The 25668-nt window shown below is 38.4% G+C and overlaps 1 protein-coding gene across 7 annotated transcripts in view; it reads right to left on the reverse strand.

Moving 5' to 3' along the window:
- Window positions 1-25668, reverse strand: part of rbfox3b (RNA binding fox-1 homolog 3b) — a 286430-nt gene that overhangs the window by 36930 nt on the left and 223832 nt on the right. For all 7 annotated transcript variants that reach the window (XM_079869283.1, XM_079869289.1, XM_079869287.1 and 4 more), the window contains one exon: window positions 10583-10819. In XM_079869283.1, coding sequence (XP_079725409.1) covers window positions 10583-10819 — 237 coding nt within the window. The remainder of the gene's footprint in view (window positions 1-10582; window positions 10820-25668) is intronic.

A 25668-nucleotide genomic window follows, 5' to 3' on the forward strand; every position in this document is an offset into this window, starting at 1 on the left:
GTTTTCATTTATCTCCCAGCATTAATCACCCCAGCATCATCATCATCATCACCGCCATAACGACCATGGGCTTTATTGTTGCCATTATGATAATCACTGTCCCCGCAGTAACGATGCTCGTTTGTGCTCTTTTATGGCTCTCGCCTGCGCACTGACACTGACAGCTGTCTGATTCAATCGCTCTCGGGCTCCAGGTGAAGATGGGGCCACCAACCCCGACCCGCATGGCACCCTGGGTAATGAGCGGGGACCCGAGAGGTTAATGTCACACACACTCACAAACACACAGTCAGTCAGTCAGTCAGTCAGTCACTCACTCACATATACTCACTCACTCACTCACACAAACACACACCCTCACTCACTCACTCAGTCACACACACACTCACTCACTCACTCACTCACACACTCACTCACACACACTCCCTCACTCACAAACACACCCACTCTCTCACTCGCTCACTCACACAGCCTCACTCACGCACGCACTCACACACACACACACACACACACACACACACACACACACACACACACACACACACACACACACACACACACACACACTCGCTCATTCACTCACTCACTCACAAACACACCCACTCTCACTCACTCACTCAAACACACAAACACACACCCTCACTCACTCAGTTACACACACACACACACACACACACACACACACACACACACACACACACACACACACTCACTCACTCACAAACATACCCACTCACTCACTCACTCACAAACACACCCACTCTCACTCACTCACTCACTCACAAACACACCCACTCTCTCACTCGCTCACTCACAAACACACCCACTCTCACTCACTCACTCACTCACTCACTCACTCACAAACACACCCACTCACTCACAAACACACCCACTCTCACTCACTTGCTCACTCGCTCACTCACTCACTCGCTCACTCACTCACTCTCAAACACACCCACTCTCACTCACTCACTCACAAACACACCCACTCTCACTCACAAATACACCCACTCTCACTCACTCACTCGCTCGCTCGCTCACTCACTCACTCACTCACACACACACTCCCTCACTCACAAACACACCCACTCTCTCACTCACTCACTCGCTCACTCACTCACTCGCTCACTTGCTTGCTCACTCGCTCGCTCACTCGCTCACTCGCTCACTCGCTCACTCACACACCCTCACTCACTCACTCACACACCATCACTCACTCAGTCACACACACACACACACACACACACACACACACACACACACACACACACACACTCACTCACTCACTCACTCACTCACTCACTCACTCACTCACTCACTCACTCACTCACTCACCCACACACCCTCACTCACTCAGTCAAACACACACACTCACTCTCACTCGCTCATTCACTCACTCGCTCACTCACTCACTCACAAACACACCCACTCTCACTCACTCACACACACAAACACACACCCTCACTCACTCAGTCACACACACACACACACACACTCCCTCACTCACAAACACACCCACTCTCACTCACTCACTCACAAACACACCCACTCGCTCACTCGCTCGCTCACTCACAAACACTCCCACTCACTCACTCACTCACTCACTCACAAACACACCCACTCTCTCACTCACAAACACACTCACTCACTCACTTGCTCACTCGCTCACACATTGTGTCAGTCTACTCCATCAGGATACTCCTATAAGCACGAGCCCCGTCTGATTGGTCGTGGCGGCGGTGTTGCAACAATCTATAGAGATATTCTCAATGTTACTCAGAAAACGGGCTATAAGTTTATTTCGTTTGAAGTACTTGTACTAAATGTTACGCTCTTAGATGCTAGAAAAACATCCCTATTATCTCTAGCCTTGGCTACCGTATATAGACCGCCTGGGCCTTACGCTGATTTCCTAAAAGAGTTTGCAGATTTTCTCTCAGACCTATTAGTTAATTTCGATAAAGCATTAATTGTTGGAGACTTTAATATCCACGTAGATAATTCAAATGATGCGCTAGGGGCTGCGTTTACAGATTTATTAAACTCCTTTGGGGTCAAGCAAAACGTTACCGGACCAACTCATCGTTTTAATCATACACTCGATTTAATTATATCACATGGAACCGATCCAACCGATATAGATATCATTCCACAAAGTGACGATGTCACTGACCATTACATGGTAACTTGCATATTACGTACTCCTGTAATATGTCATGCTGCGCCGCGTTATCGATTAGGCAGAACAATCCTTCCATCTACCATAGATAATTTTTCAAATAGCTTATCTGATCTGTCTCAGCTGCTCAGTGAACCTAAACAAACAGATGAACTTGAGGAATTAACTAGCACTATGAGCACCATTCTCTCTGGATCATTGGATATTGTTGCACCCATTAGATTAAGAAAGGTTAGAGAGAAAAGTAAAGCACCATGGTACAACAATACTACGCATGTTCTAAAGAGAGAAACCCGTAATTTAGAGCGTAAATGGAAAAAAACTAACTTAGAGGTCTTTAGAATCGCATGGAAAGACAGTATGTCACGTTACAAAAAGGCCCTAAAAGAGGCCAGGGCTGAGCATCTCCGCAAACTAATAGAAAACAACCAAAACAATCCTAGGTTCTTATTTAACACTGTGGCTAGACTAACAAATAAACAGATGTCTCCTGAACAAAATATTCCGTTCCAGTTAAGTAGTAATGATTTCATGAAGTTCTTCACTGAGAAAATAGAAAACATCAGAACCACAATTGTAAACATTCAATCCTCAATTGCGTCTTATAATTCAGCCTCAATTATCACCCCGCAAGAACAATTACAATGCTTTACAACTATAGAACAAAAAGAGTTAAATAAACTTATCACTTCATCTAAAACAACAACATGTTTACTAGATCCTATACCAACTAAACTTTTGAAAGAAGTGTTACCTATAGTGGAGGAGCCTCTCCTCAATATTATTAACTCGTCTTTATCTTTAGGTTATGTTCCAAGAACATTTAAACTGGCAGTTATAAAACCTCTCATTAAGAAACCACAATTAGATCCACATAATCTAGCAAATTATAGACCCATTTCAAATCTACCTTTTATGTCTAAAATACTAGAAAAAGCTGTGTCCGCTCAACTGGGCTCTTTCTTGCAAGAAAATGACATCTATGAAAAGTTTCAGTCTGGATTCAGGCCGCATCATAGCACTGAAACTGCGCTTGTTAAAATTACAAATGATTTACTTTTATCTTCTGACCAAGGCTGTATCTCAATACTAGTTTTACTTGATCTTAGTGCTGCGTTCGATACTATAGATCATACAATACTCTTAGATCGACTACAAAATTATACTGGTGTTCAAGGACAAGCACTAAGCTGGTTTAGATCGTATTTATCTGACCGCTACCATTTTGTTTATTTAAATGGAGAAAAATCGATCATAACTCCAGTAAACTATGGAGTGCCGCAGGGATCTGTGTTAGGCCCTCTATTATTCTCAATATATATGCTGCCACTTGGAAATATTATAAGGAAACATGGAATTAGTTTCCATTGTTATGCTGATGACACTCAAATCTATATTTCATCATGGCCGGATGAAAACGCTAAATTATCCAAATTGACAGAGTGTGTTAAAGATATAAAAGATTGGATGACGCGCAATTTTCTTTTATTAAATCCAGACAAGACAGAGGTACTAATCATCGGTTCAAAAAACCACCCACAAAACCTCTTACAATACAACTTTAACATCGTAGGATGTCCTGTTACTTCATCCTCTACAGTAAAAGACCTGGGTGTTATATTAGACTGCAACCTGTCTTTTGAAAATCATATTTCATATGTTACAAGAACAGCCTTTTTCCACCTTAGAAACATTGCTAAGCTACGTAATATGCTATCTGTTTCTGATGCAGAAAAGTTAGTTCATGCATTCATGACCTCGAGACTAGATTACTGTAATGCTTTATTGGCTGGTTGTCCTGCATCCTTAATAAACAAGCTACAGTTAGTCCAAAATGCCGCCGCTAGAGTTCTAACTAGATCAAGAAAATATGATCATATAACTCCAATTTTATCATCACTACATTGGCTACCTATAAAGTTCCGTATTAATTACAAGGTATTGCTACTGACTTATAAAGCCCTAAACGGCTTAGCTCCAGTTTATTTAACGGATCTTCTATCGCCCTATAATCCATTGCGCTCCTTAAGGTCAGTAAATTCGAGGCTTTTGGTCATACCTAGGATATCCAGATCCACCAAAGGAGGGAGAGCATTTTCACATTTAGCTCCAAAACTCTGGAATAGCCTTCCTGATACTGTTCGTTGCTCAGACTCGCTCTCCCAGTTTAAAACTAGATTAAAGACGCATCTCTTCAGCCAGGCATTCATATAATACTTTTAATCTTACAGTTAAATCCGACCTCTAGTTCATAAACGCCAGAGGAGAACTGGCCCCCGACTGAGCCTGGGTTCTCCCAAGGTTTTTTTTTCTCCATTAGGTCACCTGATGGAGTTTTTCGGTTCCTTGCCACTGTTGCCTTTGGCTTGCTCAGTTGGGGATATTTGGGAATATTTAATTTAATTAATCAATCAACGATACTATTGATCAGCATTACCAAACGTGGACGTTCCACTAGAAACAAACATTGATGTATTGTTTTATTACTGTGAAGCTGCTTTGATACAACCTATGTTGTGAAAAGCGCTATATAAATAAACTTGACTTGACTTGACTTGACTCTCACTCACTCACTCACTCACTCTCACACTCTCACTCTCACTCACAAACACACCCACTCTCACTCACTCACTCACAAACACACCCACTCTCACTCACTCACTCACAAACACACCCACTCTCACTCACTCACAAACACACCCACTCTCACTCACTCACAAACACACCCACTCACTCACTCACAAACACACCCACTCTCACTCACTCACACACACTCACTCACATTCACTCACTCACTCACTCACAAACACACCCACTCTCACTCACTCACAAACACACCCACTCACTCACTCGCTCACCTCACTCACTCACTCACAAACACACTCACTCACTCACAAACACACCCACTCTCACTCACTTGCTCACTCGCTCACTCACTCGCTCACTCACTCACTCACAAACACACTCACTCTCACTCACTCACTCACAAACACACCCACTCTCACTCACTCACAAACACACCCACTCTCACTCACTCACTCACAAACACACCCACTCTCACTCACTCACAAACACACCCACTCACTCACTCACAAACACACCCACTCTCACTCACTCACACACACTCACTCACATTCACTCACTCACTCACAAACACACCCACTCTCACTCACTCACAAACACACCCACTCACTCACTCACTCGCTCACCTCACTCACTCACTCACAAACACACTCACTCACTCACAAACACACCCACTCTCACTCACTTGCTCACTCGCTCACTCACTCGCTCGCTCACTCACTCACTCACAAACACACTCACTCTCACTCACTCACTCACAAACACACCCACTCACTCACTCACTCACTCGCTCACTCGCTCACAAACACACCCACTCTCACTCACTCACAAACACACCCACTCTCACTCACTCACTCACTCTCACACTCTCACTCACTCACTCACAAACACACCCACTCTCACTCACTCACTCACTCACTAACACACCCACTCTCACTCGCTCACTCACAAACACACCCACTCTCACTCACTCACTCACAAACACACCCACTCTCACTCACTCACTCACTCGCTCACTCGCTCACAAACACACCCACTCTCACTCACTCACAAACACACCCACTCTCACTCACTCACTCACTCTCACACTCTCACTCACTCACAAACACACCCACTCTCACTCACTCACTCACTAACACACCCACTCTCACTCGCTCACTCACAAACACACCCACTCTCACTCACTCACTCACAAACACACTCACTCTCACTCACTCACTCACAAACACACCCACTCTCACTCACTCACTCACTCGCTCACTCGCTCACAAACACACCCACTCTCACTCACTCACAAACACACCCACTCTCACTCACTCACTCACTCTCACACTCTCACTCACTCACTCACAAACACACCCACTCTCACTCACTCACTCACTCACTCACTAACACACCCACTCTCACTCGCTCACTCACAAACACACCCACTCTCACTCACTCACAAACACACCCACTCTCACTCACTCACTCACTCACTAACACACCCACTCTCACTCGCTCACTCACAAACACACCCACTCTCACTCGATCACTCACTCACTCACTCACTCACTCACTCACTCACTCACTCACTCACTCACTCACTCACAAACACACCCACTCTCACTCACTCACACACACTCACTCACTCACACTCACTCACACTCACTCACTCACTCACTCACTCACAAACACACCCACTCTCACTCACTCACTCACTCACTCACTCACTCACTCACTCACTCACTCACAAACACACACACTCTCACTCTCACACTCACTTTTTTGGTTGCTTTGTTTGTTCTTTTTTTTTCATCCATTCTTTCTTTCGTCATTTCTTTCTTTCGTAATTTTTTTCTTTCACTTGTTCATTCTTCCATTCTTTCTTTTGTTCATTCATTCGTTTGTTCATCCTTTTTTTCTTTCTTTCTTTCTTTCTTTCTTTCTTTCTTTCTTTCTTTCTTTCTTTCTTTATTTTCGTTTGTGGCTTTGTTCCTTATTTCTTTCATTGATTTGTTCTTTCTTTCTTTCTTTCTTTTAATCATGATTTCCTTTTTGTTTGTTCGTTTGTTCTTACTTTCGTTCATTTGTCCTATCTTTTTCTTTCTTTTGTTCATTTGTCCTTTCTCTTTTTCTTTCGTTCAATCTTTCTTCCTTTTATAATTTCTTTCTTTAGTTCACTCATCCTTTCTTTCTTCCTTTCATTCCTGTGTTTTTACTTTCTCTTTCCTTCGTCCTTTCTTTCCTTCATTTGTTTGTACTCTCGTTCATTCATTCATTATTTCTATTGATTTATTTTTCTTGTTGTAAGCATAAAGCTCAGTAAATGTTGTAAGATGTATGCTTAACATGAGAAAAATGTACTGAATAAAAATAGCAAAGAGTATTTTTTCAATAACTTAACTTATATTTTAATCAATTATTTTTATAACAAATACAAAACATAAAAAATATACAATTCATTCATTCATTCCTTTTATCTTTAGAATTGGTTATTATGCCCAATGATGCACTTTTAATAAGACACACTCTTCATCCGAACAATAATAGTTTATTATAAGGTTTAAGGACAGGGCCGTGAGCCTCCGAGAAAGACTGTAAGAGAGCGATCTGCAGATGAGTGAGAAATCCACCCGGCCGAGCGAGATTAACTAGCGAGCGTGTCCACCTTTCTGCTACGCTAAATTATTCATGCTACACCATGTTCACGCTCCTCTGAAGACATAAAGAAAACAGGCCAGGAGGAGAAGAGAAAGAAGAAATCACTCACAATAAACTACCACACACACATCATCGTCAACACATTTGAGCTTTTCTTCTCATTCAAACCGAATGCAAATGCCATCAACACAATACAAGGACAGCATAAGGACCCAATGCACTGAATAAAATGCGTAGGTATTTAGACACAGTAGCATCAATTAATGTCCCGACTGCATGAAGCAGGAATGATGCAAACCGACACGGCTCTTATTTGGTGTCACTCTGTCTGCGAGCGAGAGATAGTGATAGTTGCGCGAGCCAAACATGACAGTGATTATGTCATTATAACGGCACACAGTGTGACACATCATTACAGTGGTGTCAAGCGCTCTCTCACTGCTCATTATTTCGGACAGAGGAGCATGTACTCCCAAAACACGGCGTCTCACACTGCGGCTCCATGCGCAGGCTCCATCACGGCTTCATAATCAGAGAATATTTCAGAAATGACTTATGAGAGACGAACCTCGTCCAGTCCGGGACGCACAAGTTCATCTAATGAAGTCAAGAGACGTTTCTAGTGTGAACTCAATGAGATCTGCGGATAGTTTCTTGCAATAAAATCTAATTTTATAGTCTTTATGCGCGTTCCTGGTCCTGTTGATTGAACAATTCATCAGTGCGTAATATTCCTAAGCGGGAAAAAAGTCAGCTTCCCTCATAATACCTCAATAGGATGCTTTTCTGTTTGTTCATTTTACTTACTGACTCTCATAGGCCTCTCATGTTTTGTTGGAAGCATTTGCATTTCCTTCATTAAAATATAATAGCTTTCTACACCTCCAGAACGACTTTCCTTTTTTGTCAGGTTTCATCCTCCTGTCATATAGAGACAATTTTTTTTTTTCATGTTTCACCATAAATTCATCATGATACTGTACCCCCTGTTCAAAAGTTTGGGGTAAGTAAGATTTGTTGGTAACACATGCAGTTACCATAGTAATAACTATACATTATGCATAATTACATGTAACAAAACCTAAACCAAAGCACATAGTACATAGTTCCTTAATATTATTCAGTACTAAAATGTATAATTACTGTGTAACAGAGATTTAAAAAAAAGAAAAGATGACTTAATACCAACTAAATAAATACCAACACTAATCTCTTGAACATGAGTGTACATTTATGCAGACACTTCTCTCCAAAGCAACTAAATGTGAACATTTAATCAGTTTATCATTCCCTGAATCGAACACATGACTTTAGTGTTGCAAGCACAATGTTCTTCAGTTTGGGCTACAGGAACAGGAAGGCTTCAATTCTGTAAGTCATTAAATAAATTAAATAAACAGAAAAGTGACTTGTTTGAAAACACAACTACTGTTAATCCACATTAAAGGAAGCAGATTTTTTTTATATACAAAGCAACTTATAAATGAGGAGCAACACAAGCCATGTATAATTCAAGAGCAAAGCATTAGCAGTGCAGCGATAGTGAAACTCAGGAGTAAATCAGAGAAATACAAACACGTTTAATGGCAGAACAGCAGAGAAAAAGAGGGGGAAATGTGCTTTTTATTGCAAAAGGACTGGCGTAAAAATAAGCTTCTTTTCATAAAAAGTCACTTAACTCTAGTTGAAGTACTTTATATTAAGCGTACACTAAACAAAACCAGTGTAAAATGTTTTCACTCGTGATATTTTGAAGTAGAAAGACTGAAATAGTATTTTTTAGTATTTACAACTTTGAATCTTTTCTTTTACAGTTTGGCACGTTTACATCTTGCAATTCTTTTTTTTCATACTGAGTTTATATCTCCACAGTAGAAAAAAATAAACAAAAATATCTCACAATTCTGAGCTTATATCTCGAAATTCTGTCTTTTTTTCTCAGAATTGTGGAAAAAAGTCAGAATTTTCTTGTTAGGACAACTTTTCTTCTCAGAATTCTGAGTTTACATCTTGCAATTCTGTCTTTTTTAGAATTCTGAATTTATGTCGTGCAATTTTGTCTTTTTTTAAATTCTGAATTTACGTCTTGCAATTTTGTCTTTCTTTAGAATTCTGTGTTTACATCATGCAATTCTATCTTTTTTATAATTCTGAATTTATATCTTGCAATTCTGTCTTTCTTTAGAATTCTGAATTTACGTCTTGCAATTCTTAATTTTTTTTTCTTAGAATTCTGAGTTTACAACTCGCAATTCATTTTTTTTTAAATTCTGAATTTACGTCTTGCAATTTTTTCTTTTTTGTTTAGAATTCTGAGTTTACACCTTGCAATTCTGTTTTTTTTAGAATTCTGAATTTATGTCTTGCAATTTTGTCTTTTTTTAAATTCTGAATTTACGTCTTGCAATTTTGTCTTTCTTTAGAATTCTGAGTTTACGTCATACAATTATATCTTTTTATAATTCTGAATTTGTCTTGCGAGTCTTTCTTTAGAATTCTGAATTTACGTCTTGCAATTCTTAATTTTTTTTCTTAGAATTCTGAGTTTACAACTCGCAATTCAGTTTTTTTTTAATTCTGAATTGACATCTTGCATTTTTTTTCTTTTTTTAGAATTCTGAGTTTACAACACGCAATTCAGTTTTTTTTTTCTCTACGGAATATAAATGTTTTATCTTTTATCTTTTTATATATAAATATATCTCACAATTCTAAAGGTCCTTGGAAACTGAGTCAGAACACCTCTCAAAATGCTTGCTACGGATGCGAAAAACGCAGAAAATCGAACCCGATTCCAATTTTTTAATAACGGACAAAAGTTTTGGAGGCGGTGTGCAAACGTGATAGACACAATGTGAGGTCGTATTTATCTTTTAACGTGCAAACATTTTGCACACACTCAGTGTCCAAGGACCTTAACTCTTCTTCTCAGAATTCCGAGTTTATATCTCGCAATACTGAGTTCACATGATGTTGAGATGTCAAAACTGACAGTCAGAAAAGTTCTCAGAATCGTGAATTATCATCTTGCAATTCTAAGTTTAATTCTTGCAATTCTGACTCATTTTATTTTCAGAATTGAGAGAAAAAGTCTTAAATGTCTCCTAGTCTGGACTTTTCTTCTCAACAAGCTTCCACAGAAAGCAGGCTGTTAGCATGTGTGTGTATTTGACGCACCGGCGCTGTGTTGTTCCCGCTGCTGATAGCTGGCGTGTTGCTGTCGGCGTTGGCCAGATCGCTGTGAGTCTGTGTCGGCGTGTAGAGTGTCAAGCCGTGATCCGGGACGCGGTTCTGTACCGCGTAGTCTGGCGTGGGAAGAGTGTGTGTGGCGCTGAACTCGTTCTGCGGGGGATGCCCGTACTGAGGGGTGTACGTCTGGGCCATGTCCGCCGGATTGCTGGCCTCCTGGTTACCCTGCAAACACCAATGCAAACAAAAGCATACATTAAACCCCTGCGGCCGTCACATATAGGGCCGTATGTTCAAACTGAATGTTTTTATCCTTCCGAGCGCGTCTCTGATGGGCCGATCAGGGAAAACGGGCCGCTTTAAATAGGCCAGGAAAACAACGATCACATCTCACGGATGATTACAGACACGCTTGATCATTACTAATGAACAGACTTTGTGTTGTTGTAGAAGCCGCTCGGAGGACCAGAGGCCACTGGGATTTTTCCACAGCACAGAAAAAAGGAAATCAGTCTCCTTACGATGTTTTGACTGAGAGCTTTGATTTTCCTGACAGGTTACTAATGTTAACAGCGGTCGACGCTTTAACACGTCTTCACACGAACACTTTTTGCTCAGCGGTGTTGAAACCAAGTTGTTTGTCAAGCTACAAGCTTCCCTATAAAGCCTGCTGTGTCATATTTGATACACACATTTCAAAGGCCTTGAAATGATCAACTTTTGCTGAAACCCCTGTTGTACACAAACTACTATATGCCTTCTGTCATCTGATTGATATGTTTTTAGTAAGTAAAAGGGATTTTATAAAAAAAAGTTCACCTTCAGCTTGTGGCTCACGTGTCTTTTAATGGTGAAATCTGAACTGATTTCTATAAAGTTAACATGAGAATAACCTCAAGATTTCAAGATGAACACTTACTGGACTGAAGCAACTTAGTTTTACTTGATTTTTCTGCACACACAAAAAAAGTATTAATAATCATGCTCAAATGAGAGTATCAAATATGATCATCAGGTTTTTGAGGAAGGTTTATTAGTTCATTTGTCATTGTATTGCATTGCATTATATGTTTTAAAACCACAGAGCTTTGACATCATAAAACTAAGCATGTAAAAATCATCTTACCAAGACATATTATTGACGACTGATATTTATATGCATTTTATGTAAGTAGTCTGCTATACTGTAAAAAATATCCCATTGATTTACATTAAAGCTATCTGAATATAAACATCAACATTTGTCAATATTTTTGCACAGTTTGGGCCTATGAATAAAATTAAGATGCTTTTTCTTCAATATTCTCACTATATCATACTATATGAGCCATAAAAGCCTGATGTATAGTATGATACTCAACAAAAAACATGCAATTTTTTAAAATATTTTTTAAAATATTTTGTCTAAAGGTGCAATAAACAGTTCCATTTCATATATATATATATATATATATAATTCCAAGATATAGATCACTGTGGTCCATGGCAGTATTTCACCGGAAATAAGACTTATGGGTAAAAATAAATAAATAAATAAGTAAGAACCTGTATTAAACAGATAGCGTGGAAGGAATCTCTGAATGCGGGAGGAAGATAAACGCACTGGATTTTTCCCGTTTGCCTGTTCTGGTCATGGTTATTTGGTGTTTGTCTCAGCTGTTGTTCCTGCAGATCTTTTCCTGGAGTCTTAATGAGCCGAGAACCCGTCAGCCTCTGTAAATGAGCGGGAATTAAACCTACACAGAGAGTTCCTGAACAAACCGCAGGTCCCAATTAAAGCTGGCGGATACAGGACGAGAGTAACGTGAGATCAGCGCTCACAGTCGCTTTCTGTCGGTTTCATCTAATCTTTATTCCTGTTTGTGCTGTGGAACTACCAGCAGGGTCAGAAACTACAGCAAAATCACACCGAAAGTGACACAAATACCCATGCTTTTAATGTGGCGGCAAAACAATGTCACTCAATGTCACTGCTTTATCTGTTATCAAAATTTGATGTACAACATAACTGCATATAATGGAAATAGTGCAAAACGCTATATATACTGAAAATGAAAGTGGCAACAAATATGCAGAATAATCAATATGTTAAAACTGATGACATAAAATACTGAAAAAGTGGTCTCTCCTCAGTTGCCCCTCATTACCCAGTTTGACGCTCACATTAAATATTCCTACAGAACCCATCAAATAAACCTTTTTCTGTCTCTTTGCTGAGTGCGTGTTTCTGCTGCTGCGTCATTCTGATCCCAGATCAGTTCAGAGCGACTCTCTAACGCACATTCAGAACCGCAGACATCATTAAGATCAAACCCACAGCAGAGATCAATAACATGATACTTTATTTATGTGCGCACATTATGCAAAAACTACATTTGATCAAATGTGCAGTGCAGAATCCAAAGCCTAACGCAACTCTTTACCATAATGCAATTTGCTTGACATGACCCTTCATTTCCAGTGTATGAATCAGAAGTGATATGACAGGTTTATCAAATCATAATTTTATCTACTTGCATTTTAAAGTGCCCTATTATAGGGGTGTGACGGTTAGTATATAACCGTGAGACCGACGGTTATAGTTGAACACCGTCATTAGAACTCTATAACCGCCAAAACCGTGTTATTAAAATATTTTTTACAAACATTTTTTTATCATAGAGAATGTTTAAATACTAATTAAAAACAATTGTTAACAGTCTGTGTCATTAATGGTCCAACTGTATTTGATTCTTTGCCAAGTAGCCTACCAACGCAAGTTTTGTTTTGTAAATCGTCAGACATGATTTTTACCACTTCATTAAGTTTTTCTTTGTAGAAAACCTTTCTTTAAAGTGAATTTCGTTTTGTACAAATTTCATCTTAATTTTAATAAATGTTTCATCAACCAATTGCATGTATTTAATAAATAAAAAGCAGATATAGCAGACAATATAATAACCGGCGCTGGTGCGCCGCGTTCACTTGCATTGCATTGTGAACTAGAGCGCATCTCATCGTAAATTAATGAAACTCAGCATAGGCCTATGCCTCATACATTAGCATTAAATATCTTTGCTGCATCCTTTCTAGAACAGACAAGGGCTTTCTTGCGGCTCGCATCAGCAGAGCATTGCATCGTCTATAGACCGTCACCGCAAAACAATCACACGGGTGGGTGCGGCTTTGAAATTTGGTAAAAAAAAAAAAAAAAACGGTGCGGATGATGAGTGCGGTTGCGGATGAAATAATACCCCATCCGCGTATCTTTATCGATAACATTGATTATTATTATTTTTTAATTTAGGCGATCAAGTGTCTGCTCCTTTATTCAAACTAAGTTGTCCTATACAGACGAACGTCGCAGCCTATTTTTTACAGTCTATGGTCGCAACACCCCGGTTATGTTACGAACCGTCAATTTGACTCACGTCATAACCGTCATCACCAATTCTGAAACCGGCACACCCCTACCCTATTATGATATTTTAAAAGCTCATAGTTTCAATCTGAAGGTCTCCTACAATAGGTTTATGTGCATCCAAGTAAAAAAAAAACAACTTTATTTTTCTCAAAATATGCATTGCAGCATCACCTATTTTCTCAGTGTCTGAAACGGTTTGATAAAGGATTTTGTCTCTGTAAATCCCTTCCTTTCTGAGAGCTGACTCTGCTCTGATTGGTCAGATGGTTCAGTCTGTTGTGATTGGTCTACTCAGCTCTGATTGGTCAGATGGCTCAGTCTGTTGTGATTGGTCTACTCTGCTCTGATTGGTCAGATGGCTCAGTCTGTTGTGATTGGTCTACTCAGCTCTGATTGGTCAGATGATTCAGTCTGTGATTGGTCTACTCTGCTCTGATTGGTCAGATAGCTCAGTCTGTTGTGATTGGTCTACTCTGCTCTGATTGGTCAGATGGCCCAGTCTGTTGTGATTGGTCTACTCTTCTCTGATTGGTCAGATGGCTCAGTCTGTTGTGATTGGTCTACTCTGCTCTGATTGGTCAGATGGCCCAGTCTGTTGTGATTGGTCTACTCTGTTCTGATTGGTCAGATGGCTCAGTCTGTTGGGATTGGTCTACTCTGCTCTGATTGGTCAATCAATATATTGTTTTATGTGAGTGAGTGGGCAGGATGATTTTCACATTGTTTCGAAACAAAAATTCTAGGCTACAAGATCCAGTTCTCAAAAGTCTTGTGAACTAATATTTAGCATGGGTTTTATGGCCTCATTTCAGTGACTTAAAAATAGTTTTTTTTTCTTCGCAAAACACACATAAAAGTAATTTTCACAAAACTACAAACTTGTACATACATGCTGCTCACATATTATTGTAGCAGAGTTTGTCCTGAATACAGTGTAATCAGATGAAAATGTAACAGAAATAAGCACAACTGTCAGCGCATGTCAAAACATCTCCAGGGCACAAACATATCAAATAGTTATAAAATAAAGATTATAAATATTATAAAATACTCTGTAGTATGCAAGTATTCCAGTCCCAAAAGCACTCAAACTCAACTTACCGACCTGCAAATACAATCTAGTGCCCTTAACACCTCTGAAAACACACTTTCATGACGCAACGCAAAACACAGTACAAAGCATTGAGTTTCAAAGCAGCGCAGCAGTGAAACACACACCCCCCCCCCCCCTCTCTCTCTCTCTCTCTTTAAAAAGGGCAACGCTCCGAGTCACACGGGGAGAAGAAGGAGCTTATTAGCGAAACACAAAGCCACGCTTGCTGCCGTCTGATCTCCACTGCTGCTCTGAAGTGTGTGACAAACACATTTTCTGGGGGCAGATGAACCAGACCAGAAAAAAGAGGCTCGTAAATCAGAGGAGACGCCAGCGTCTGGAGAGACCTTCAACCCCTCAGAGTCCAGCGCCGATGCCCTCGCATCCCACACACACACACACACGCGCGCGCGCGCGCACTAATTACTGCTCACACACGCCTTCAGAGAGACAGGAAAGAGCCATCAGGGAGAGCCGAGGTCTCGAACACCTCTCAAAGCAGACAGACTTTGAGTTTTTCTGGGTATTTTCATTTATTCATGACCTGAAAAAGCTGCGTTCTTCTATTCGGTTAATATAGCACATCATGAGCTAATTACCATATGACCGCCCACATTTACATAATATCAGCATTCAGTAACTCAACTCTTCCTGATGTAAACTACAGCAGTCAACATTTGAAGTGGATCAAAAAAGTTCATCAAAGTTGGCCTAAGACAAAAACGGGTATTGTTCAAAATTCATGTATAACTTTGATGAAAGGTTTTGATCCACTTCAAATGTTGCCTACTGTATACTAGTACAAAAGAAGTACAGTATCTCTCAAAAGTTTGGGGTCGGTACATTTTTTTATGTATTTGAAAGTAGTCTCTTCTGCTCCCCAAGGCTGCATTTATTTTTATGTACATTATTATTTTAACAGTAAAATTGTGAAACATTATTATAATTTAAAATAGCTGTTTTCTCTGTGAATATATAGTAAAGTGTAATTTATTCCTGTGATCAAAGCTGAATTTTCAGCATCATTACTCCAGTCTTCAGTGTCACATGATCCTTGACATGATGAAATATTTTCTGATTATTATCAATGTTGAAAACAGTTCTGCTGCTTCATATTTTTGTGGTATTTTTCACGATTCTTCGATGAATAAAACGTTCAAAAGAACAGGATTTATCTTTAGTGTCACTTTTGATCAATTTGATCAACTGAATGAAATCATTTCTCTAAAGAAATTGCATAAAAAGTTCCATAAAGTGGAAGGTACAGTAACTACATCAGGTCAGAGAGAGTGGAAAACGATCATGTAAAACGAAATAACAAAGTGTGCGCGGTCAGGAAGCAGGAACCACAGACCTGAACCTGATCATTAGCACCCGAGAGTCCACTAAAATAACCCACACCAGAACACTCGCAGTGCGCTCAGATCCTCCTGATGTGGAAGGATTCCCCCTCATTCCCTCCAATTACAGCACAACAACGGGAAGAAAGAGCGGCAGAGGGGCGGCAGGCCAATTTACAGCAGGTCTGTCCATCGGGCACCGGTTATTAGTCTTCATTCGGTGCGCTTGAAAGCTCCGCTGTGTCGTTTTTACACCTCATTTGTGAGGGAATAAATTTGGCAAAACAAACAGCGTGTCTGTCCTCAGTCTCGACGGTTTTCCCTTCAGAAAGAGCTGAGCCACGACCCCAACATCTCACAATCTCACGCGCTGTTTGACCTTGGATACTGCCCTATACACTCTAAAAAATAAAGCTTCCAAAAGGGGTTTTCACAGTCATAGAAGAAACTTTTTTGGTTCCCCAAAGAACATTTCAGTCAACAGTTCTTAAAGGATTAGTTCACTTCAGAATTCAAATTTCCTGATAATTTTCTCACCCCCACGTCTTCCAAGATATTCATGTCTTTCTTTCTTCAGTTGAAAATAAATGAAGGTTTTGAGGAAAACATTCCAGGATTTTTCTCCATATAGTGGACTTCAATGGGGTCCAACAGTTTGAAGGTCCAAATTGCAGTTTCAATGCAACTTCAAAATCTCGACACGATCCCAGCCGAGGAATAAGAGTCTAAAAAGTTTAAAAGTATATAAATGTTTATTTGTTTTAGGAAATGAGCGATGGTTTGGTTAGATAAGACTCTTATTCCTCGACTGGGATTGTGTACAGCCTTTGAAGCTGCAATAAAACTGCAATTTGGACCCGTTGGACCCCATTGAAGTCCACTATATGGAGAAAAATCATGGAATTTTTTCCTCAAAAACCTTCATTTCTTTTCGACTGAAGAAAGAAAGACATGAACACCTTGGATGACATGGGTGTGAGTAAATCATCAGGAAATTTTAATTCTGAAGTGAATGTTTTTCTCAGTGTGATGAACATTTTAATATGAACCTTTTTCCAGTATAAAGAATCTTTTGTAGAATGGAAAGATTCCATCTTTCATGGAACCAAAGATTCCAATAAAGAACCTTGATTTTTTTTTTAAGTGTACACACTTACAACGAATAGCAATATTCTGTTGAGATAAGGCAGTGTATTAAGTTCTCGTTTGTGTTGATTGTGAGAATCAGCCTGGTCTCAGATGTTTGGAAATCCACTAGAGCTTTAAAAAAAAAAAAAAAAAAAAATCAATGCAGAGAGCAGCTCAGATCATTGAACAGAGGACAATTTGTGTTCATAGTGAGATCTCTGACTTTTACTCATAGACTTCGGTATCTTGTCAAATCTGAGCTCAGTTTGAGATATCATTGAGATCTCGTGACTCATCATCGTGAGAGTCATTTTCTCAGGAGAAACATCTAAAAAGCATGAGACTTTTCACCATTTGCCATCCAATTACTCTCATTATTGTCTAAAACAGAAATGTAGGACAGAATGTATAGAAAGTCAATAGAACTAAGCATTATATTTTGAATAGTTTCAGTTCTAGTTATCAATAACAACACTGTTTTGCACATGCAAACACCTCTCACACGTTCTTCAAAAGATGTAAAATCAATGTGTTATTTATAATTCTCTTAAACAGCTGTGTATCACACAAGTAAAAAAGAGACTAAGCTTTATGTTGTGTGTGTGTGTGTGTGTGTGTTCTGGGACTCAGGAGCGTCGCAGTAATCGTCTACAACAGGCATCCGTGGCCCGTTCATCCTCTGAGACTGAAGCTGAAAGTGTCTTAATAAAGCAAAAAGACAGAAGGTCATTTTAAACTCTTATGACACACGGCGAGGCCTCCTGCAACTCTCACCGGACCACACAACACACTAATAAACACCCACCGCACATCACGCTCATGATCTCAGACTGAGACAGACCTGCCGGACTGAACCAACACGCCAAATATAGACTTCAACTCAATTAAAAATGACAGTTATTATCAAATAAACCAGACCAGAACAACTGGAAACCACCAAGATAATTTTATAAATGTCACATCCACCAGCTGGAGTACCCATGACACACACCAGAGGGCGCTCGTCCGCACTCATGGACTGTATTTCCCATAACCCAGTGCCTGGACTCATTATGCTTGATTACTTACACCTGTGTCTCATTATCTTGTTAACGCCTGCCTATTTAAGCCCTGTGTTTTCACTCATTCTTTGCGAAGTCTTGTATGTGTCAAACTGCATTTCTGTTTTGACATTTGCCTGTGTTTTTCCTGCCATGTTGTCTTTTTGGATTATCTGCCTTGTGTTTTGACCTATTGCTTGTTTTCATGGATTATGATTCTGGATTGCCCTTATAAAGCTGCATTTGGATCCTCAACTGTGTCTCTGAGCAGTGTGCGATAAGATTTTGAGTGTATAGTGTATATATTAGAGATGCACTAGTCACTAGTATATATCACTGTATGCAAGTGTGCAGTATTTATGCAGGTTCTTGTATATGCAACTTTATATAATGAGGTAGGCGATAATATATTACACTTTGCAAGGAAATAAACAAAAAGGAGTCAGTTGAGATGTGCTTTATAGTACATGTCTACAGTAAATCTCTCCTCAGAAGTGTGTTTCCTCTGGTTCAGATGGAGGATGATGTTTCCCTCAGGCGCTCAGAGAGAGAGAGATGAAGATATGAAGGATATAAAAGCGTTAATGATGCATGATCCTCATCTTGTTAATGGGAGGGTTATTAAGAGTAATTATCTCCGATAGAAGAGAGATCATTCCTGAGAGCTTGAGAAAATCTGTCCCAATGATCTTGCCTGATCCTAACACAAGACAGGAGAGGGGAAAACCTTGTTTAAAGTGTCTCGTTCCTGTTGCGAGACAGCAGAAGCTGATTCACCAAACATTATGAAGATTAAAATTCTGCTTTTTTTAAGTTAAGAACACAGCATTTGTATTTCAAATACTTAATGTTTTTCCGAGGATCTTTTCTTGTTGTTTCTAAGACTTTTCTTTCCTGAAAAGAATGTCCGAGGTTTCATTTGTTAAACACCAGTTAGTTACATTAATACATGTTTTAAATTATATCCAATGTCAGTTCATTTTAACTAATCTAAACATAATTCAAAGCAATTATTAATATCAGTTAATGTTAATTTCAACATTTACATTATTAAAATAAAAATCACATGTGTTAAAGGACAAGTTCGGTATTTTACACTTAAAGCCCTGTTTTCGGATCGTTTCTGATGGAATACAATGGTTAAGATTGAAATTTGGACACATTCTGCTGGCCCGAGAATTTTCGGTTTCTGTGGTTCTTGGATGTGCTGTGAGGTACGGTATTACTCCGCCGCCGGAGTATCTATTATTCAAGCTCTCAACGGAAGAATCTACGGGTGTGAGGCGTTTGGAAAAATAGGTCCACAGTTTTACAACGAATGGTAAAACACCTGTTGGAAAGCATCTTTTGCAGCGATTTTTGTGTGAGCATATCAGCGAACACCCCTGACCACTCGGTGAGTTTCACGTCTTTGTAAAAGAAAGTTTAATGCGTTTTATGAAGGATTGTTCCAGTGCACCTATGCAGCCATTCTGTAGGAGGGGGGGAAAGTGAAAGAAACCTAAAATTCTCGGGACAGCAGCATGTGTCCACATTTTAATCTTAACCGTTCTATTTCATCAGAAACGATCTGAAAACAGGGCTTTAAGTGTAAAATACCGAACTTGTCCTTTAAGACCTGAGCCAGTGTTTTATTCTATTATTATTATTATTAAGAATAATAAACGAGTCTACTTCTTAATATAACCTCTATATATAACCTCACACCATATGACCATAAAACATCAAAGCCTCTCACTTAATTCTTTGGGGAAAAATATGATGTTCTCAAGCAAATATCTTTCTATGCTGAAACTTTAGATTGATGTTACATAATAAAGGTGTCCACTGCATCTGCCTTCAGGTCCCAGCACACACACACACACACACACACAATATTCAGCACTCATGAGCTCTAATGAGACAAAGTTAAGAAGTAAAACTATATGATGCAAACTGACAAAACCTCCTACACCTCACCTCATTACTAACCCACAGAGAGAGAGAGAGAGAGAGAGAGAGAGAGAGAGAGAGAGAGAGAGAGAGAGAGAGAGAGAGAGAGAGAGAGAGAGAGAGAGAGAGAGAAGACACACTTCATTGCCTTCGTCCAATTAAATGTCTTGAATTGGATAGAGGGCTGGTGACCACACACATAATTGATGCCACTGTGATGTGTGTGTGTCTGTGTGTGTGTGTGTGTGTGTGTGTGTGTGTGTGTGTGTGTGTGTGTGTTTCATGTCTTCCTCAATATCATTCAGATTGATTTATCAGTGCACACTTTCTCTGCATGTATGTGAGCTTTTCTGTAATGAAATCTACACCTAATTCAAATTTAATACGAAAATTAAGTGTTTTTTATTCTTCGTCTTACAATGAATTCACTCCAAACTCAAATTAATTTTTTTAAAATGAATTTAGTCTAAGGCAGGGTTATTATCCTTTACCATAAAAACAAAACTTGTTTTATTTCAGCTAACTTCTCATTTTCATTCAATTTAACTTAAAGTTTTAAAAACTAAATGAATAACTAAAATTAAATAAAGTAAAACTAACATAATAAAAATGTATAAAACCTGTTGGTAACACTTTATTTTACAGTGTCCTTGTTAAATATGCTATATGTGCTTACCATAGTAATAACAGTAAATTATGCATAATTACATGCAACTAAACCTCCACCAAATCCTAACCCTATAGTAAGTACATGTAGTTATTACTCAGTACTTAAATATATGACTACAATGTAACAAAGACACCTTAAAATAAAGTGTAACCAAACTGTTAGTCATATTTTTAGTAATAGGCAATTTTTTTAAAAGCCTAAAAAAATTGTCAAGTAAAATGAAGTAAAATGAAATTAAAAACAGAAATATAAAAATAAAATCTAATTCAAAATATTAACAAAAAGTATATCAATTATACTAGAATAACACTGATCTGAGCAAATAAAAGCTCTTATCTGGTGATTTGACTATTCATATACTTACCTGGTACAGAAATACTATACTGTTCTATATTTCTTAAAAAAACAAAACACTTTGTATATTTTGTATTCAGACAATTTTACGTGTAACTTCACTATCTTTTTCAGGACTGTATATTATACAATTGAATGACAGCAAATGAGATCGACACCTGTTGAAATTTACCGAAAACCTATTTTTGACACAGAATTTGGCCAAAATAAGCAAGTGAGAAACATTCAAACGCTGCAGGACAACACACACACACACACACACACACACACACAGTGAAGTATGAGCAATAGTGAAAGTGATGCTTGTCTTAAAGCACTAACAAGGACCAGAATTGATCTGTGACTATAGTTGACAGAGGAAGAGATTTCACACACTCAGCTGAAAGAGGGAGACGTTCACTAAACACACACGTGTCAGGAGACGTTCACTGAACACACGCGTGTCAGGAGGCGTTTGGGACGTCCAGCTCTAATGGCGGCTGGCGTGACTGTCTGAGGAAGAAAATGACTTGCTGAAAAGCAATTGACTGATCCGCGTCCTTTCTCACGGGACCACTGACCCATGAATCTTTCATTAGAGCCCGATATGCGTGTGTGTGTGTGTGTGTGTGTGTGTGTGTGTGTGTGTGTGTGTGTGTGTGTGTGTGTGTGTGTGTTCACCTGCACTCTGTCATCACTGCTGCACTTGAGCTACAAACTCCTCATGACTTAAATCAGTTCAACTACAGTCACACTAGGAGTTAACTACAACAAGCTACTAACAAAAATGCTAATAAAAATACTTAAAACACACAGACACACATACACTTTCATGTGACACTTTAAAAACATTACCAATATCTTACAGATCAAAAACTTTTTAATAATTTAAAGGTATAGTGGAGGATCTTTCCGAATTTTAGATAAGACCCGCCCTCTCCGCTTTTTGAATAAGTTTGCTTGATTCACCAGAATGATTGACAATTAGGAGGACCAATAGTATAGGTGATCCACCCGGAAGTAAATAATCCTCCATTATACCTTTAATTCATTTATCCAGGGTTTATTCATATATTAAAAAAAAAAAAAAAAAATTAATTATTAAATTAAAATGTATTTGAAATTATTAATTGAAATTATTAATTAAAATGTATCGACTCATGAATATAGGAATTATTTTTATTTAAATTAATGAGCTTATACAATTTGTATTGCTTATACAAATAAATTATATAATATCAATAAAAATATATATAATTGAATATATATATATATATATATATATATATATATATATATATATATATATATATATATATATATATATATATACATATAATTGAATAACTATATTATATATTACTTAGAAATAAAATAGAAAATTATAAATACAAGAAAAATGCATAGGGATAAGCCGCAGTAAAATACAAAATAATTGCATTACAAAATTATGTTTTAATACAACTTAACAATTATTTAAAAAAAAAGAAGACAATATCGAACAGGGAAAACTATTAAATGACGAATATGTGAATTGAAAACAAATCTTCTAAATGCAAAAAAAAAAAAAAAAAAGTGTGACAATGCACTTTTGAATATTAGATTCTGATTATTTGACAGGCATTTAATGGTGTCAGCTGATGAATTATCTACCGTATAATGGTTATGAAACACTTCTCAAACACTCGTTCAATGCCTGAAAGTAACTTATACATACTATTAGCAGAGATTAAAAAGTGACACTTTCCAACTATACCAGCTGCTTAGGCGGATTCTATACATGGAAACTTGAAAAACTGGACACTTTATGTCCTAAAGTTTCACTGCAACATGCCGGAGAACTAGTTTGTGAGTGGAAAAGATGTTTTGAAAACTGCTGAGCCACCGAAACATGTAGTTAAGTTGGTGGCATCACCACTTCTGGTTTGCCTCACTGCAGTGACAGACTCAAAACAGAAACAGGTGGAAGTCGAGCGACGGAAAGAAAGAGGAGGTGATTGATCGGAGGACTTTGTGAGAGTTGCGTGAGGAGTTGTCGGTCTCAGCGGAGGCGTGAGGCTCAGAGATTGATGCACACATTACCGGCTTCAGACCTGAATGAACCTACACAGATCAGATGGTCTCCGCCAGCTGTTCTCCCACCTCCAAACTTTCACCCCGCGCCGCTTACGCGTGGAGGAGCTCCGGGTTCGGGAGACGCTGGAGTGTGGAGAGTTTTATGAAGAGGAAAAGCGAATCAATCTCGGCTCGAGATCATCCAGAAATCAATGGAGCTCGGCGTCTTCGGCGGGGATTTGAGCAGATGCACATCTATTAGTCGCGCAATTTTCTGGAAAAGGCTTTTAGAGTTTAAGGAGCGCGGCGCTCGTGTCCTCGGGGCTCCATCGGAGAAACACATAAAAGTCAGCGAACGCCCGGACGGGACCCCCGGCTCAAACATCAGAGCCCCAGCTGTGAGCCCCCCCGAGGGACAGAGCGCTTTAGAGACGAGGAAACTAAACGCTGAGGTGGCAGGAGAGCCAGAGAGAGCTGTGAAATACACATTAGAGGAAGAGAAAGGACTGACAGAACTTGCAGGAGGAGATCAGGGGTCGGATTCCTAAACATGAATTTCCTGAGAATGTTCCTATAGGTGCAATTCTTGGAAAATTCTCAGAGATTTTCTTAAAGGGGTAGTTCACCCAAAAATGAAAATTAGCCCATGATTTACTCACCCTGAAGTCATGCTAGATGTATATGACTTTCTTCTTTCAGACGAATACAATCAGAGTTATATTAAAAAATGTCCTGGCTCTTCCATGCTTTATAATGGGAGTGAATGGGAGAATGCCTTTGGAAGTCCATCAAAACCTATCCATTCATGATTAAAGTGCATCTGTTCATGATTAAGTGTTTCAAGTGTTTCTCTTTAGCTGTAAATCGATGCGTACGGCCGTCTTGTCGGAAGCTAGTTACTTTAGTCGATAAAGTTTTAAATATGGATATTTTTCTTACACAAACGCATCGCTTCACTTCACAAGGCACTTTAATGGACTTCCAAAGACATACACCCATTGACTCCCATTATAAAGCTTGGAAGATCCAGGACATTTTTTAATATAACTCCGATTGTATTCGTCTGAAAGAAGAATGTCATATACACCTAGGATGCTTCAGGTTGAGTAAATCATGGGGGCTAATTTTCATTTTTGGGTGAACTATCCCTTTAAGAACATATTATTTTTCCTTAATTAAATGACAGACTTTGGTGTTTGTATGATGGCTCTTGCCAAAGGCTCGGTGATGAATAATTAATTTGAAACAACCCAATAAATTCATTAAACTTATCCATCTTACCTTTGGGAATTTAAGACAAGTTGGAGGTTATCTGAACCTTTTAAAGAAGATTATTTTTAAGAATTTTAATTATTCTTAAATTTTGTATAAAAGAACAATATTTAAAAGGAAAGATACTCAAGTACTACTTTTGGGAATACAAAATATTATAAAAAATAAAATAACAAATTATTGTTATAACACACAGACACAGACACACACACATATATATATATATTAGTGCTGGGCAACGATTAATAGCATCCAAAATAAAAGTTTGTGTTTACATAATATAAAAACAATATTTAAAAGGAAAGATACTCAAGTACTACTTTTGGGAATACAAAATATTATTAAAAAAATAAAAGATAAAAAATTAATTATTGTTATAACACACAAACACACACACACACACACACACACACACACACACACACACACACACACACACACACACACTGTGTAGTGCTGGGCAATGATTAATAGCATCCAAAATAAAAGTTTGTTTACATAATATATATGTGTGTGTACTGTGTAGAATTATTTTGTATATATAAATACACACATATACATGTATACATTTAAGACATTTTTGCATTTATTTACTCTATATTTATACATAATTTATATTATATATAAATATTTTATATATAAAAAACACATGTTTCTTAAATGTATACATGCGTGTGTGTTTTTATATATACAAAATAATTCTACACGGTACACACACATATTTTATGTAAACACTTATTTTGGATGCGATTATATATAAAAGTATATATACTTTTCTAATTTATTGACTACTTTGGAATATAGGAAT

This window comes from Squalius cephalus (genome assembly GCF_949319135.1).
Source record: "Squalius cephalus genome assembly, chromosome: 1".
In the NCBI taxonomy this organism is placed as follows: domain Eukaryota; kingdom Metazoa; phylum Chordata; class Actinopteri; order Cypriniformes; family Leuciscidae; genus Squalius; species Squalius cephalus.